Source organism: Thalia democratica, chromosome 2 (assembly GCF_965202585.1).
Source record: "Thalia democratica chromosome 2, ktThaDemo2.hap1.1, whole genome shotgun sequence".
NCBI classification, from domain to species: Eukaryota; Metazoa; Chordata; class Thaliacea; order Salpida; family Salpidae; genus Thalia; species Thalia democratica.
The window spans coordinates 54,768,932-54,786,723 of NC_139166.1; the positions used below are offsets into that span (position 1 = coordinate 54,768,932).

General features: G+C 24.4%; 2 protein-coding genes across 3 annotated transcripts; one reads left to right on the plus strand and one right to left on the minus strand.

The window, feature by feature from the left end:
• The first annotated feature begins 128 nt into the window (after positions 1–128).
• Positions 129–1,250, plus strand: LOC145829661 (uncharacterized). The gene is made up of 2 exons (XM_082937514.1): positions 129–235; positions 892–1,250. Exons 1-2 carry the CDS (start codon positions 156–158, stop codon positions 1,199–1,201), a joined length of 390 nt encoding a protein of 129 aa, XP_082793640.1. The 5' UTR covers positions 129–155; the 3' UTR covers positions 1,202–1,250.
• On the minus strand, positions 923–5,209 carry LOC145829660 (uncharacterized). Of its 2 annotated transcripts, XR_014369566.1 has the most exons (6): positions 5,048–5,209; positions 4,507–4,577; positions 4,278–4,433; positions 3,540–3,684; positions 2,978–3,180; positions 923–1,227 (listed from the first exon to the last, which is right to left on the minus strand). XR_014369566.1 is itself a non-coding variant. In XM_082937513.1 (5 exons), the coding sequence occupies exons 1-5, from the start codon at positions 5,160–5,162 to the stop codon at positions 3,029–3,031; spliced, it is 639 nt and encodes a 212-aa protein (XP_082793639.1). In that variant the 5' UTR covers positions 5,163–5,209; the 3' UTR covers positions 2,660–3,028. The 2 variants fall into 2 exon arrangements, 1 of the variants encoding a protein (XP_082793639.1); XM_082937513.1 differs by lacking the exon at positions 923–1,227 and having other exon boundaries at positions 2,660–3,180.
• Positions 5,210–17,792: the final 12,583 nt, after the last annotated feature.

The following is a 17,792-nucleotide window of genomic DNA, read 5'->3' on the forward strand; positions in this document are numbered from 1 at the left end:
ACTGTGGAGGCAAATTAACCCACAGTTTTGATTACGTCATGTCCTGTTTTGAATAATTTTCCCACTTTTTATTATTAAATTGCAAGTCGTATATAAACCGATGAAGAAACAGAAATTTATTATAGTTGATTAAAAGACTACAATAAAAAGTAGAGATGAAATTTTACTTGCTGGTTGCTTTTGCTGTCATCTTTTTTGTTGGATTTTCAAAAGCTGAAGAAAATAAAGAAGATGTGTTAGTTTAAAACTTTATTGTTTCAAAATCTAACATCTTTTTTAATATCATAACAAGTTTAAACATTAATGATCACCTAATCATAATTTTTAAATTAAACTGCTATAAAAACAAGCAAAGCTTATTTTTATTTATACTTTAGTCTTAAATTTATGATGTATAAATAGTCTACGTAGCACATAAAAAAAAATATAAATTTATTTACTTAAGAATAACTTTGTAACATTTATATACTAAATATTAAATTATAAGAGTATATATTATAATTCAATCTTAAATAAAACTTTAAAAAACCTTATAAGTGTCAAAAAATATATTTCTATCATTTTTATTTAAAGTTTTTTTAATTTCTTTACGTAAAAACCTACACTAAGTTTCTTTCAATACTAAAACACGAAACATAACAAACTGTTTAAAGATAAACTTAGTTAAACTGCTGTAAGATTGTATAGTTTAAAATTAGAAGTTTTGCCTTGATAAATAAAAACTATCATGTTCTTTAAGTCTCCTCTACTTTTAGTACAATAATTCCTCTTCTAGTAAACATTAGTTTTTTAGCTCTCGTAATAAACATAGTGCTATAAAAAATCTGAAAACAGCTTTTTTAGCTTACGTTAAATTTCGAATTCACAAAATTACAAATTTCTCCTAAACAGAACTGACTTAGCTGAAGATGACTTCCGTCAGATCAAAGGCGGTCGTTGGGTGAATCCCCTCGTCCTTCACGCCATTCGTATCCGTCACCAATACCGCATCTGCAGACACAGACTGCCGCGCATCATCAAAAAATGCAACAACAGGATCCGTCATCTCACCCGCATTTACAACCACTTGAGGGTGCGCGTTGCAAAGAGCAAGCGCGTCTATTACTACTGGCTCCGCAAATATCGTCACTGCAACAGATACTGCTGGTGGAGACGCGGGGGACGTCAAAAGAGAGGAGATGAAGAAGAAGAAGAAGAATAAATTTGATAATTTGATGATAATTTGAACTGAAAATAAAAGTATTAAGTAAACTAGACAATGGTTTTGTATTATAGTAGTCAGCTAAACATTTTAGTACAAATACTCGGCTTTAAAAAACATGTAGGTTTACTTTATAGTTTAAATGTACAGTTATTTACTTATGTTTCCTTTTTTAGATAAGAAAAACAACTGTAACTTGAATAGAGCTATGTTTTAAAAGTTTCAACTGCATTTTGTAAACCAACAGTAAAAACATTATATCTAAGTTTTGAAGAAAAACTTTAAAAGAATACTCTAGATCTAGAATATCTTATTTTATATGCTTTCAACAAAGGCTTTTGAGAAGACTAAGAAATTTTAGTATACATATACAGACAGTAGTCTGTTGTTTAACTTTTAAATTTTAAAACAGCCTAAAAGATACATGTTTAGTAATTTACTGGTGCGTTCTTATCTATTAATGTTGAGAATCAACCAAAAATTAATAACAAATAAAAAAAAGACAACAATTGCAAGTGTGTCTACTTAAAGTTTAAAATAAATTTTACAGTTTGCGTTAATACATTCATATCTATATGGTTTATAAACTGAAAAGCGTAGTTTTATAAAAAACTTTGATGTAAGCTTACACTTTTTTTGATATTAAGAATTTTATGCTAGAGCATTTTAACAACTAACATAAATTGAAAACAAAAATCGTTCTATATCCACAAAATATAAAATTAAAAATCAGGTTAGTTTCTGTAAACTTAGTTGGTTACAAAAACATTATTTAGATTTTATCCGTTTACATCTTGGTTTTAAAAACCATGTAATTTAATTTATAGTTTAAATATACGGTTATTTATTTTTTTTGCTTTTTCTTAATAATAAAAACAACTGTAATCTAAACAGAGCTATGTTTTTGAAAGTTTTAACTACATTTTGTAAAAAAACTGTAAAAATAAAAGTTTTAAGTTTTTAAGAAAAGTTTTCAAAGAATACTATAGATCTAGAATATCTTATTTAATATGCTTTTAACAAAGGCTTTTAGAAGACTAAGACATTTTAGTATACTCCTAGAAAATTTATAAAAACTTTAAGTTGAATAGCAAAACTATCTTAAAACACTAAATCAGCAAAAGTTTTATAAATCCAAATTCCGTAATTCGACAACTCGGTTCTATATTTTTTAGAAACTTTTAATATTTATATAAGTTTTCTACTACTATTTAACTGTTAATTTAATAAACATTTTTTAAATGATTGTATGAACTTATAAGACTAAGGTCATTATAAGATAAAATAAAGTAGAAAGTTTCAGATCTATACTTAACTTATAAAACTGTTGTTCGTCATAAAAAAACATTTAGACGAAAATTAAAGTAACATATAATATACATTGAACTTATTTTTTAGGTTGTTAAGTTAATAAAAAATATGTTTTTTACAACTGAAACTTTACATAACTTTGTTTTTCAATTTATTCGCAAGCATTTTTTGCACACTGAAAATACAATTTTAAACAAAAACTTATAGTTACTTTTTTGTATCGTTGAAGCTTTTAATAATTTTTTTTAAGTATAGATAGAAATAGTTTCAATTGATATTATACTTAACATTAATAAAATTTAAACTAAATTCAGAGCAAGTTTAAAGTACTAAAGCTTAAATTTGTTAAGTAAGAAAAGTTCATTCCATTTAATTAAAGCATTATCAACAGATTTATGAATAAAATATAACACTAAAGAAAAAGGAGCATACTTCAAGTACTTCTACCATTAGTAATACACGAACTTAAGCATTTCACACAGCTATTTAAGGCAACACTTCAACATGCAGCACTCATCAGTACGCATTAATATAAGCAGGTGCATTTTCAGTTTCCATTAACAGAAAATCGTTGCAAATTTTGTCCAAGTCTTCAATAAGTGCTCCACTTTGTACAAGTACCAATCTGTAGTTGACCTCCTTTAGCATTTTACTGTACATCAACGCACCTAAATATTAACACAAGTAAACGTATTTGTTATTTGTAATATATTCGATGTGTAAAATTCACAATAGGTTCTAAACTGAAAACAACATACTTAAAATTAAAAAGAAAATATAGTTTAGAACATTTTCTTAAACTGATTAGCTTAAAAAACTTTGGTATAACTTGCATTTAAATATTTTGTTATGTTATAATTTAGACATGTTATTATTTACAGAAGAAAAATTAAACTAAATATACACTTTTGTTTCTTCTTTTAAGAACTTACAATCAAAAATAAAAATGAGTTTAATCAACTTTATTAATTTAGTAAAACTAATAAAATTAAGAAGTTTGTCTAATATAAATTTTTTAACAACAAACATTTTTTAGCTTTATCTGACTTCTTGGCCCAGCCGAATTTGAGTTGAATGGCTGCAATCCCGCTAACTAGTATGGGTATGACTGTTCCCAGAGAACTTTTTGTTGTAGAAGATATTACTGTGTCACTTAGCTGAAACACAATACCCTGTTGCAAAATATTTAAAAAGATTAAGCTTAGTTAAAATGTTTTGAATACTGATTTAATCCCTAAGTTTTAATGTGCTTATATTTAACAGCACCAGAAATGATTGTTTCAAACCAGCTTATAACTTAATGCATTGTTTTAAATCTTTTTTCAAAAAAAAAATTACTTTTAAATACATTTATAATCAAAGCAAAAACATAAGACTAGTTTCTATGTACAGTCTTTTTAACTTTTATTTAAAGGTTTAAGTTGATAGAAAACAAATAGTGACTATAAAAGTTTATTAAAACAGTTAACTACAAATTAGATAACTTAAAACGAACAACACGAACAATTTTAAACAAATAAAGTATGTTAAACATTTTTCTTTTAAATACACTAATTAAATATTTCTCAGTAACTGAATTTCTTACCAGTATTGAAGTCGCATATTCATTTTAATTTTCGAGCTGTTCGTGTATGAAATATATAAAAATATATTTCGTATATGCAAATACCTCTACAGTTTTTTTTTACATTTGTTAAGTATCTTATTACACTTTCATTCATTATTACAAAATTCATGCAACAAGTTAGCAATTTTTTCAAACAACCTGAGTAACTTGAAGTAAAATAATAACACAAGTCAAAATCAAGTTTGTAATCCTCAAACGAAGCGACAAGTTTTTCCATTTATCAGTTTCTCTAGTATACCTTCTTTTCAAATCTGATAAGAGTTTGAGTGCGTCTAAATTCTCCTTATTTGTGACCTATAGTATGAGGAAAATAAGTTTAATAACTTAAACAAACTTTCAATTTAACACAGTTATTTTAATAATTTACTTTTATTTTTTCGTTGATAAACTTAATTTCACTTCCTTCTGAGATTTCTACACCATCGTTTTCTATGTTACCTTTAAATTGGTTAAACTTTTAAGTAATTATACTCAAGGATAATAATAACATACACTTCTCTTTTTCAAGTAAGTTTATTTTTTAGTAAATTTTTGTAACAACTGTGAATAAAGTTTTAAAATAGAATGAACTAAATCAGTGGTCTATACAGTATGTAAAAACTAGTGTGTATTGAAATTACTTTACTCTGTACAAAAAGTTTAGTAGGATTAAATAATTCTTTTTGATGACATTTGTTTTGTCTATATCTTAAAGAAAAATGTAATTATGAACTAAATTAACACTTATTAACATTTTATTCATATAGTCAGACACTAAAAAACCTGTCTCTTTATAATATACTATGTTTTTATAGCCTTGTGTACATACAGTTTTATCCAGTAAATTAGTGAACGCAGTTTTTGAAAAGGTTTAAGACCACTGAACTTTATTTAGATTATTAATATTGTTTACATAGTGCTTTGTTAACCATTTATTATTGAAGGCTCATCATTAGTTAAACTTGAAAAACTTCTTGGCCTGCTAGAATTTTCAATAACAGTGTTACTTTTCTCATCTAATTTCACAACAATGTTCTTCTGCATTTGGATTCAAACTTTAAATAAGCTATTTTACATTTTAAAGCGATACAATTTCTAAAAGAAAACTAAAAAATAAATTCTACTAGAAACATAAAGTATTGTATAATTAAAAAGAAATTGTATGCATTCTATATTATCTTTTACAAACAAAGCTAAAATTATAAACTCATGCTCATAAAAGTAAAAATATTCTAAATGTGCCAGCTTTGCTACTAAAGTAACAAAAAAAAATAAACTTTTACAAGTAAAAATGAATTTAAAAATTTGTGCTCAAAATAGTAGAAATTTTCTCTATGCACTAACTTCACTACTATAGCAACAACAATGATACTTCAAAAAAAATTCCAACTCAAGTGTAAGCTCATTTGCCTGGACGGTAATTGCCATCGATTTCAGAGTTAACTTCATAACTTATTAATAACTTAAACGCTCTTGTCTTTGAGCTTTTAAAGAAAAGTTTAATAGAAATTATTTACTATTTATCACTCAAAAAAATTGTTTTTTTTTCAGGTTATATAAATATTTTTTATTATTATGAAACTACACCGTCAATATTTATAGAAAACGTCAAGTTTGTCATTGGTTTTAATTGTACATAATCTCTTAAAATGTGTAAGAAAAGCCTTACTTAAAACATCTCTAAAAATCAAAATTATATAAAAATATAGTCAAAGTTTAAAATAAATTTTAAACACTACGCTTTATTTTACAGTACTTTTTAACAATACTTATTTATATTTTTTACCTATATATTATACATATAAACACAGCAAAACTTTTTTAGTATAAATAACACAGTTATATATGACATATATCTTTTATCACTTTTTTGATAAAAAATTGTTGATACAACAATAACAGTAGCATTGAGTATTTGAACTTAATTTGCGATTATGTTTACAAATTTTTTTTTAAGTTTATAGTTTTTATTTTGAACTCCCAAGTTGGGACTGAGAAGCAAATTTAAATGTCTGTATATGTTTAAATCATTTGCTTTATTTCAGTGTAATGTTCTTTATTAAACATACTATTTTAAATTACTAGTTTGTGACCAACGTAAAAATCATAAGCATTTTTAAATATTTTTTTAGGATAAAATAAAAACGTACAGCTCGCTTATATGACATTGTAATCAAAGTAAAACTAAAGATTTTTTTTTCATAAATTAACAATACTATCTAAAACAAAGCATTTTTGATTATTTTATTAACTAAAACCAAACATTTTTACTACAAATTGAAAATGTAAACTAGTACATACAGCCTAAAACCGCTAAATTTTGTTTATTTTTTTCATTTTTCCTTTAACAATTAGAAAGGATTGTTTTTAAATGATAATCATTTTAATATTGCTAATAATTAATCTAGATTATACCGAAAAAAAAATTAATACAGACTTAAGGTCTCTAAAAATTTACTAGGTATTTTTTATTAAAAGTATATATCAGATTAATTCAGTTAGTAGAATATTATTAAAGAAAACAAGGTTGGACAAAAAGTATGCTACATCCAAATAGTATACTTTAAAAATACACGTTAGTAATAAGTAAGCATGTAAAATTTTAGCTAGCAGGTAAATATTGGTTTTTGAAGTTTTCTTTTTGTAATTTGTGGCTGTAATACTTTAAATTTAATTTATGCATCAGAATAAAAACTCAAATAAAACGAATGTGTATGAATACCTTACTTATTTTTTAAATTGTGTGTTCTTATATAAAATACTTTCATAAACAAGTTCGTTTACTTCCATGATATATTAGAACAAGAACATAGAGACACAGTTGTAAGTTTGAAATAAAAAATTTCCATACACAACACTGGTATTAAATGTCTTAAGCTTTATTAAACTCATAAAACGACAATGATATAAGCAAACTTATAGAAGAACTTTAGATAGTTTTCAACGTTAGATGAAAAAAATGAAGTTTTAGATGAAAATTTCATTTTTCCGTTGTTATACTTGAATACACCGTTTATGCAGCACTAAAAATGTCACATCAAATTTCTAAAAACTTAACAGAAATTACTATCGTCTTCGTAATAAAGTCTCTGCTGAACTTTTTTGGAAAGTCGCATTTTCTTGCTAATTGCACTTTCTTCTCGTGGCCTACTTTTCGATTCAACGTGTTCAGTATCTTTGAAAAACATTTTTCACTATTTAGATTGAACATACTTTAAAAGCTTGTAACTTATAATTATACAAATCGCTCATTATTTATAAAAACATGTTGAGACAATTAGATGTTTCTTTAAAACTTGGTTTTAGATTATAAAACTATACTCTACGTTAATTTATTAAGTTATTTAAATAAAGTGTTAATAAAAACTAAAAATATGCTTGTTTTTTTTTAAGTACCAATAGTTTTTGTTTTTACAATACTAACGGCCTATTCATTAAACTGCAGTGTAAAACAAAAAGAAAGATATTAGATAGCTTTTTTTGTAAATACTTCTTTTCCATATCTTATAATAAATATATTTTTGAACAAAGGGATGAAGAATACTAAAAAACATTTCTACTAATACAGCTAATTTACTTTTATTAAAACAAAATTTAGTAATAAAAAGAAAGAAATGTTTTAATTAAAACTTATTTTATATTAGCAAACTTAATTTAAATATTTTTAAACCATATAAAGTTTGTATAAACATTTGCACTAAAACTGTAGCTTGTTTATTCATTTTAAATAAGTAAAAACTTACCTTTAAAATTTATTATATCCATTCCGATATCGATTCTTTTTTGCAAAGTAGACTTTTTTGTATTACTCAGTTCAATCATCTCGGGAATTAACGGATAGTTACGAATAATTGATTGAGCAACCTTAAAAAACGAATGTCTAAACAAATCACAAAAGTATATTTATTTATATTTGATTAAGTTTATTTATTTCTATTTAAAAAATTATATTTATTTAAATATTGAACCTAAAACATTGTTGCTTTTTTTTGATTATACTAAACATTATACTGCCATGCTGTTATTAAAATCAAGAAAGTTTTTTTTAAGTGTTAATATATCATTAAAAAGTTAATTGCATTTGTACAAAAATTCTGATGCTTCACAAACTCTACTTACCTAATTTATATGCTGATCTGTTCCATTTTTTTTTTTTTTAATTTAGGTAAATTACTTTCTTTTTAAATCATGATTTTTATATATCAGTGATTGGTGGTAATTTAAAAAGCTATATACAACGTTACAAATTGAAAACAAAAGTATACAATTTAATGTAACATAAAGTGGTGTTTTAAGCAAGGTTTGGTAAAAAAGCAATAACACTCTTTAGTTTTAAGAACTTTTTTAAGAATCCTAAAATTTTACTAAGTTTAATTTTTTTTATAAAATATTTAATGTAATCAAAGACTGTGCAAAACAACCAAAGTTAACAAAGTGATGCTGTTCATAAAGTATATAAATGTAGTGTTAGTTTAGTAAACTTTGTTGCAATTTTATTTTTTTAATTTGATTGTTGGACGTCAAGCTGTTTTTTAAGGAGGTAACTGCTGCTTGCGAATACTTTTAACAAAAAAATTGTAAAAATTTGGTGGCCCCTGGTTCCAGAAATTATTAAGTAATTAACTTTAAATTTTAAACTTTAAAATATGCTTAGCTTTGTATTATACTTTAATTAAAACGCAGATATGTGTACTTCAACAAACAAAAACTAAGTTTATTCTTTTTCAATGGTGTTAGCACATTTTGTGAAGTTGCAAAAACTAAAGAGTATAAAGTTTCAGTTTATGTTTAAATATTTTAATTTATTTGCTTATAACACATCTTTTTAAAACCTCAATTACGTGGACCCCGCAGCTTGTACTGTCCTTCTGAACCTGATGATTCAATGCACAGTATTTCCAATCTTGCAACCAATCGTTGCTTCTGCCCATCGTTCTGCTGAGGCACGCTCTATGGCGGTAAACTTATATTTAACAGTTTATTAACTCTAAATATTTACTAGCTTAACCCTAACAAACAAATTACCTCGACCAGCTAATTCTTTGCATTTAATTTCTATACTATTTGTTCTAAATATATATATCGATAATATGAAATAGCATTATTAGCATTGTAGTTAAAAAAGTTTCAGTAAATTTAATTATATAATTGATAAAAAAAGTCTAAGGTTGAAACAAAATTAAAATATTCTTAAAATTCTTTAAGGTTAATTCTTACAGAACAAAATTTAAAAATAAATTAAGGTAATCAATTATACTTTTTTTTAATTTTAATTAACTATTTAAATAAGGCGTAATTTAAAAAACATAAATATAAATTTAGTTTTACATGAACAATTTTTTCATTTTTTACCAGAGTATTTAATTTTGTTATTTGTCATTTTTACTATTAATACTTAAAAAAAAACAGAGATACACTACTTTTTTGACTAATTTAGCAAAAACAAAGTTACAACTTTATTACTGATAAATATTCTAAACAAAAACACTTTTAAATAGCAAAAAAGTAACATCAGATTATAATAAATGACACAACAACGTCAAAATTTTGTAAAACCAAAAAGTTATGATCATAGTGTTTAACTTAATAAACAGTTAAAAAGTGTCTGTCTTGCTTGGTATTAAACGTGACTTATACCTGAAATACATGTTGAAACCAACCTGAATTTTTCTGCGACTTCATTTGAAAGTTCCATTTCCTTATCGAAATCATTTTTCATCGAATCAAGTACGTAGAACGTTTTATTGTGAAAATACTGTTGTTCATTTGAAAATGTTTTTACAGATGAACTTTTTTTAAAAGACTAAGTTAAATTTTTGCATTTTTAGCTACTTTAAATGGTTTGGTTAAACAAAAAAGCTCATTTACTTTGAAAGTACATTTAAATGTTTTAAAATACAAATAAGTAACAACAGTACTTACAATAAACCTCCAATGATTTTTGTTGACATTGTAGAAAGAAATAAAAGATTTGTACTTTGTGAACTGAATCTGCAAACATTAAGAGTTATTAAAAAGTTCAAAAACTTTTAAGTAAAAAAACTAAACTTACTTCCATTGGCATTTTGTAGTAGCTGTCATTCAAAACTTCTTCAATAATTGAGTTATTTAGGTAGAGTATTTTTCCAAGCTTATTGTTTAATATTAGCTCAGAACATATGGAAAACTCTATTACCTACGTAAGTATAATATGATTATAAATCAAAAAGCTTTTTTTTAAGTTTAAAGTTAAATTTCACTTTTTAATTTAGTTTTTGTAAGAAAATTTTTTATAAAGTTTTTTTTTCCTGCAGTTAGTTTATTTTTTCTAAAGTTGTTGTTTTTATACTTATTATATTATAACATTTAACATTTTTAATAAAAAATTAAGCACGTTTATTTATAATTGAACTAAGGTCCTTGTTATCTAGAATTAAAACTTGGAAAAGACTTTAAAAGCTTAATACAAAATATGATTTATTAAAACTAAAAATTTTAGCAAATAAAAATCATTATCATTCATAAGAAAACAGGTAAGCCGTACTCCGGGGTTCAAAACAAATCCAATTAACTACTGTTTCAGACAAAGCTATGCTAAAATTTTCAAATACAAAAAAGCTATAAAATAGCCATTAAATAGTTGTCTAATGAAACAGTAACTAAAACACTTTAATTGCAAAGCTTTCGTCCTTTATTTAGAACATTTTCAATGCAAAAGTACGGCTGTAAAAACAAAATTAATATTAAAATAGAAAATATATGTATAAATATATATATATATATATTTATATATATAAATTGTTTTTAATTGATAAAATGACATCTATAAATAGCAAACAAAACACTTTTTATAAAAAAAAAATAATAATATTAATATATAAACCTTAAGAATGTTACTTTAAGGACAGGTTATGTTATCTTTATATAAGCTAGAACCAATAAAAACGTGATATTAAATACTTACCATGGCATTAAGCCAGCCAGATAAAGTCCTAAAATCTTCACCATCTATAATACATAAATGATCATCAAGTTGTATTTTATTTAAAACTTCAAAATTGTCTTTTTCTTGCATAACTGAAAGCACTTTTTTCTAGAAATTTTTAGTTTTTTTAATCGTTTATATAAAAAAAATAAAATCTACTTGCTTGTTTTACAATTACTGTTGTTGAACTAATTTGTAAAACAACTTTTACATAGTGTTACTTTATGAAAAAAATAGCTATAAATCTAAGGCTTTGTGTAATCTAAACTTCTTTTATTGTACTGAGAAGTGTTTAAGATAAACTTTTTTATGATAAAAGCCAGTTTTAAAATGAAAAACGTATTAAAACTAAAAAAACAATTAAGTTGTATAAATAAATTACTTTTCTGTATTGTTCATCGTAGTTTTTACTTATCAAGATTAAGTTGCAATCATCAATAAACCGTTTGACTGAGACCTCTAGGTTCTGTTAGATTTTATAAAATAAAATTTAGAATTAAAATAACATATATACCTACAAAAGTTTTACTTTAATTATCTTTAAACACCGCTTGTATATTTTAAAATTGAATCTTTAATTTGTTGTTTAAATAATATCAACTTAACGTAAATGACCTTTAGCTATAAAAACAAGTGTATTCATACTCGTTTTATACTTAACAACCTTGTTATGACTGCCAGTTGTAAATTTCGGTGATTTTTTTGTGTGATCATAACCAATTTCTTTACGTGCATTGATATTTTCTATGCTTCGATCAGAGTTATCTGACCAATCATCTTGTTTGCTCTGGTTTGAAGCAGGCCAATCAAATATAAGAGAGTCTTTAAGTCTTGAATCTATTTCTAGTTTTTTTTTAACAAGTTTTATATTGTGGCAACAAAATATCAAAATTAAAGAGAATCAATAATAAGATTTAACAAAAAATTCTCAACGTTAGTTTTTTATAAATAGAACTTTCGTGATCATACAATTATTGATACTAAACCAATTTAAAATTCAAAATTAAACTTTGTTAAATTCTGCACTTTTGTATTAAATTTGTTTTTTAGTTCTACAAAAGTTGTTAAATTAGAAAACTATCATTTTTTTATTTACATGTTGTATTTCATACAAAAACACTATAATATATCAGATTATATATGATAACCGTATAATAGACAATGTTATCACACCTTTTGTTTTTTTCCTTAATCAAGTCTAAAGAAAAATTATATTTAAATAGCCTCTTTTTTCTAACTTTATATTTCAAGAAAATACTTTAAGAAAAGCCACTACTGATATAATTCTTTTTATTTTTATTTTACATTTTTTATTCAACTTGCAGTGTTGAATAACTTTTAAGCATAATCGATTGTTTTGTATTTCTAGTAATAAATAATTTGAGAACCTGTCACGCAAGTAGTTGGTTCTTCGGTATGGTTTAAATTTCCCGTTTTGTACCTGTTTGTTTGATTACAATTTTATTATTTTATAAGGTTATATTAAATGTTTAATCTAAACATAGTTATTTATTATTTATGAAGTTACTACACAGTTTTAAACAACTAAAATATATCTAACTGTTTTATAAAAAGGCAAACTCAAAGTTATGAATATTTGTTTACTAATAGATTACCGTAATTCTTCGTTTTTGGTTGTCGTTTGGTTCGATTGACGTTGCTTTGTATTTTCATATTTCTAAAAATATAAAACATTTTTTTTAATTTTTTTTGTAACATCAAAAATATATATGACTTTTTTTAGTTTTTTACATAAATTTTATTGATAAACTAAGTTATACTTTTTACTAACAATCTGATTTACTATACTTATATATAGAAGGTTAAACTTTTTTTCTTCGGTTTAGAATGTTTAATGAGTTTTACACTTATTTGATTTACCTTTCAAAAATAAAAGCTAAGAATTGATCAAAAATATTGATAAGTTTGTCTTGGTATCTTCAATCTATAGTATAACAAACTCAATTTAGGCAAAGTTTTTAAGGATAGTTGATAGTCAATTTAAAATTATTTTTCAAATGTAAACCTTTTTATAAGTGTCAGTTGTTGATAATTGTTTTGTGTGATCATAGTCAGCATCTTTACGTTTACCAATAATTTTTATGCTTCTATCAAACTTATCCACCCAATTATCTTGTTTGCTCTGATTAGCCGAAGGCCAATCGGTTATGTGAGACTCCCTAGCTCTTGAATCTATTTCTTATATATTTTATATTTTACTATATTTTTTAAAGTGTATCTATATAACAATCCTTTCTAAATTACTATCAATATTATGTTACCTATTTACTTTTTTTTAGTTTTAACATTTATATATGCAATTTTCTGTTTTAAATAACTTTGAAATAAATTGACTTTTTTTGTTTTAAATTTATTTATAACAAGTAATTAAAAACCTTTCATTTGAAAAGTTGGTTCTTCAACATAGTCCAAACTTCTTGTGTTGTGCCTGTTTGTTTAGCTTAAGTTGTATTTTATAAGAAACTTCAAACCAAAAATTATTTGTAAATGTGAATATTTTATTATCAATAAAGTTTGGTACACAGTTTAATAAAACTAAATTAAAGCAGTTTTGTTATAAAAAAGTAAACATTATGACTATTTGTATACTGATAATTTACCCATGTACTACTTTTTTTGTTGGAGCTTGATTTGATTTGTGTTGAGTTGCATTTTCGTATTTCTAAATGTGTAAAACAATAACTTCAATTATTCTTTAGACTTTATATAGGTTTGAACATGCATTTGTTTATCAAATCAATTTATCATTTTACCTCTAATCGGGCTTACAGTATTAAAATGTATAAAATTACCGAAAATGTTTATGAAAATACTAGTTTATCGGATTGAGATATTTGATATATTTTACTCTAACTATTTGGCTATGCACTAAATTTGAAAACTTAGAGTTAAAAATACAAATTTAAGTTTTTCAAGTTTATTTTATATACAGCGGTGATTTTTTTACAGCTAACAGTATAAACCACTTTGCACAGGTAAACACTCCTTTAAAACAGGTTCATTATAATGTGCACTAATGCACACAGTTTGAAAAAACTGGTCCATATCATTGAAAGTTTATCTTTAAGCATAAAAACCAGTACATTTTAGCTCCTTTTGAATTTACCAACCTTTTTATAGTTGCCATGTGTAGATTTTGGTAATTTTTTTGTGCGATCACAATCAACATCTTTGCGGTTACTGTCAATTTCAATCTTACGATCAAAATTATCTGACCAGTCAACCATTCTTGACCTGCTGCTCTGACTTGTGGCAGGCCAATAGTTTATGTAAGTCTCTAAAGTTCTTGAATCTATTTCTAATTTTTTTAAATTCAGGTTATTTGTATATCATGACAATATTAAATTGCAAATAAAACAAACATTTATTTATGACAAACTGTCCTAATAAAAAGTTATAAAAAGGTTTTACAATTAAGCTTTCTCTACATTTTCAATTATTATGCAATGTGAAGGAATTTAAAACTAAAATGAATCTTATTATATACTACACATATAAGTGAGTTAAAATAGTTATTACTATTGTGAGCTTAAGCTAATTATAGTATTTTTTAATTCCTTTTTCTTTAGAAAAATTGTTTGACAAACTTTTACAAATCAGAAAGTTTTTTAAAATACCAAAATTGAATACTTAAGTTTTGTAATTTTTTTATGACATGTCTAAAATATAAATGTATCGTTTTTTTTCTATATATACCTTAAAACTATAAATTAGTTCTTATTTATTAACATACTATGCACTATATAATAAAATTTCATGAACCTGTTACTCGAAAAGGTTTTTTAGCATGACTCGAACTTCTTGTCTGGTGCCTGCATATTATCTTAAGTTAAGTTTTAATTTAATACTACTATAAAACTATATCTACAAATATTATATAAATAAAACTTTGTAAAAAATTTATAGAACTACAAAGTAGCCAAGTAGTTGTAATAAAATTAGTGCAAGCCTAAATACGTGATTGTTTTTCTATTATTAATTTACCCTTGTTCTAATTTTTTCATTGCAGCTTGATTCGATTGCCGTTGATTTGTGTTTTCATATTTCTAAATATATAGTTTTTTTTATTTTCATATAATTTTACTTTTTTTAGTTTAACTTTCAATATGTTTTTCAATTTACTTTTAAAATTAGCTTAAACTAATAAACTTAAGCTAACATTATTTTAAAAGTTTTTTTTTTAGTTTTTAATGAGTTGTATACTAAACTAAACAGCTTGCTTTTCAAAAAATTGAGACACTACAGTCAACTAAAAATAAAATTTGGTTTAACTAAATCTTTTTAGTTTTATACATTTTTACAACTAAATCATGTATATAAAAAATTCAGTATATTTGTTTAATCTCTTTTTATTTTGTTAACCTGATCATAATTTCTAGTTTTAGATTTTGATATCGGTTTTGTGCGATCATAATCAACTTCTTTTATTCTGTTCATAAACTTTATGGTCCGATCAAACTCATCTGACAAGCTATTTTGTTTGTTCTGAATTTCGGTAGACCATTTAGTTTGGTTAGGCTTTTTATGTCTTGAATCTATTTCTGTTTAACGTATTATAGTTGTTTGTAAACAAACTCACCTAACATTTCAAACAATGTTAAAGTGTTTACGTTTATCTTTTTAAAAAATTCTACGTACAGCGGTCATCAAAAATACAAACTTGTTAGTATTTTTTCCAAAAAAATAAACTTAAATACTAAAAGTTTTATTATTCTAAACAAAAATTTTTATGTATTGTTATGCTCTCTTAAATTATAACTAAGCTGTTAATATAAAAACATTTGTTTTTTTTTTGTTTTTAAATATTTAATAAAAATTATAAAAACCTTTCATGCAAAAAGATGTTTGTTTTTTGTGATTTGAACTTCTTGTTTTGTACCTGTGCGTTTCGCAAAGTTAAATTTAATTATAAAAAATACACAAAAAACTATGTCACTCGTAGTCTACGTTACAAATTAAATTTTAAACACAGTTTTTAAAAATTAAGTTATAAGCACATAACACTACAAAAATTTCAAGACTTATAATCAACATTTTTTATAGAAATTATACTTTGCTTGCTTAGTTATCAGTAACTAAACTGTTTAACTAAAAAACTTTAGTTTAAAATACTATAGAAGTTTAAATAACCAATCTAAGCTATAAATTTATTCAGAGTTTTTTTAACAATTGAAACTAAAATTTGTTTCTGAGTATGAGTTATTATCTGTATTCAATAAACTTTACCATTTGTATATGTAAAGTAAAACTTAATAATAGTTATTATAACCAAACTCATGAGAGTATATACTACAAGATTATTGTGATTGTATGAAGTATACATATATGATAAAAAATTATAGCCACGTTAGAAAACATTAAAGTTATACTAAAACAAATGCTCTTACTTGGATTTTTTTTCATTACGATAATCCCACATAACTTCAAGAAACGTTATTGCTTCAACAATAATTTCAAAAATGCTGTAAAAGACCGAAATAGCGCTCAGCATGTACATGCAATTGAAAAACAACGTCTTCTCCTGTTTAAGTGCAACATGAAATCAATTTCACTTAATTGGAATGATGTATAACAGCAGTAACTTCTTAGAATCGAAAATAAAATTATACAAAGTACAAGTTTTCTTAAAACTTGATAATTTTTTGTAATTTTTTAAAAGCGTCTTAATTTTAAACTAGTTTTGTCCTAAAAAGACTTTACAAAAGCATTAAACTTCTTGAAATCAAAAAAAAATTTAGACGAACAAATAGCTTCTTCAAAGTAAAATCCTCTTGATTTCTTTTGAAATCACCCTAACTCGAAAATAATTCTAAAGAATCTTTATGATTCAAAACTGGTTTTTGAAGGTGATGAAAATATGAACTAACGTAGACACTTAACACGGAACAAGCGACGGGGTCACGTGTCCGACAAGCATCGAGAAAAGCTGAGTCGTTTTCATCTTCATACGAGCAATTGTAACGCTCAGCATGTTTGAATTGGAAAAATCCTTGCTTGGGACTAATCTGTATTGTTTTTTTATGAATTAAAACATTTATTTTATTAATCTAAGGGTAAAAATGTTATTAAATCTAATTGCTTTAAATTTCTGGCAGCTCAAACAACTTTCTTTGAACGTACAGTTAAATTATGTTCATCTGAACATTGATCAAATTAGCAAATTGACGTTTTACTTTTCGCTTGAAATTTTTCAAGTTACCTGGGTATCTAGGAATCTAATGCCAAAATATAGAAAAGCTGTTTCTATAATCATCCTCATACAAATGAATGCAGTCATCAAAAATTGCATCCCGACATCTCCTATTGATAGCTGCAAAAATAGTATTTCTTAAGTAAATTAATTAAATATCTTTCTTTTTTTTGATGTTTTGTTTAACAGCTAGAAATAAAGTTAAGTTTTATTTTACTTCAGACTTTGTACTCAAAAGTATTAAGGCTTCAACAATATTTTTTAAACTATAGAGTATCAGTTCTCTAAACTCAAAAATTTATTTTAATCTCAGATGATCAACGAGACTTTAATTACTTTTGAAATAATTTTAAATTTTATCAATATCACATTTTAAGAAGACATATATGACTTTTAATATTATACATTTTAAAAAGTATAATTTTATATTTTTTGAACTAACTTTAATATGACAAAAAGTATATTTACATACTTTTTTTTTATATTATTTTTGTTTTAA

Excerpts from the sequence above, each read along its gene's own strand:
- LOC145829661 (XM_082937514.1), top strand. The coding sequence starts at position 156 with ATGAAATTTTACTTGCTGGTTGCTTTTGCTGTCATCTTTTTTGTTGGA. Across the intron at positions 236-891 it reads GAAGAAAATAAAGAAGATGT|AACTGACTTAGCTGAAGATG; the intron begins GTTAGTTTAAAA and ends TCTCCTAAACAG.
- LOC145829660 (XM_082937513.1), bottom strand. The coding sequence starts at position 5,162 with ATGCAGAAGAACATTGTTGTGAAATTAGATGAGAAAAGTAACACTGTT. Across the intron at positions 4,434-4,506 it reads TTATCAACGAAAAAATAAAA|GTCACAAATAAGGAGAATTT; the intron begins GTAAATTATTAA and ends CTCATACTATAG. Across the intron at positions 3,181-3,539 it reads GTCAGATAAAGCTAAAAAAT|GTGCGTTGATGTACAGTAAA; the intron begins GTTTGTTGTTAA and ends GTTAATATTTAG.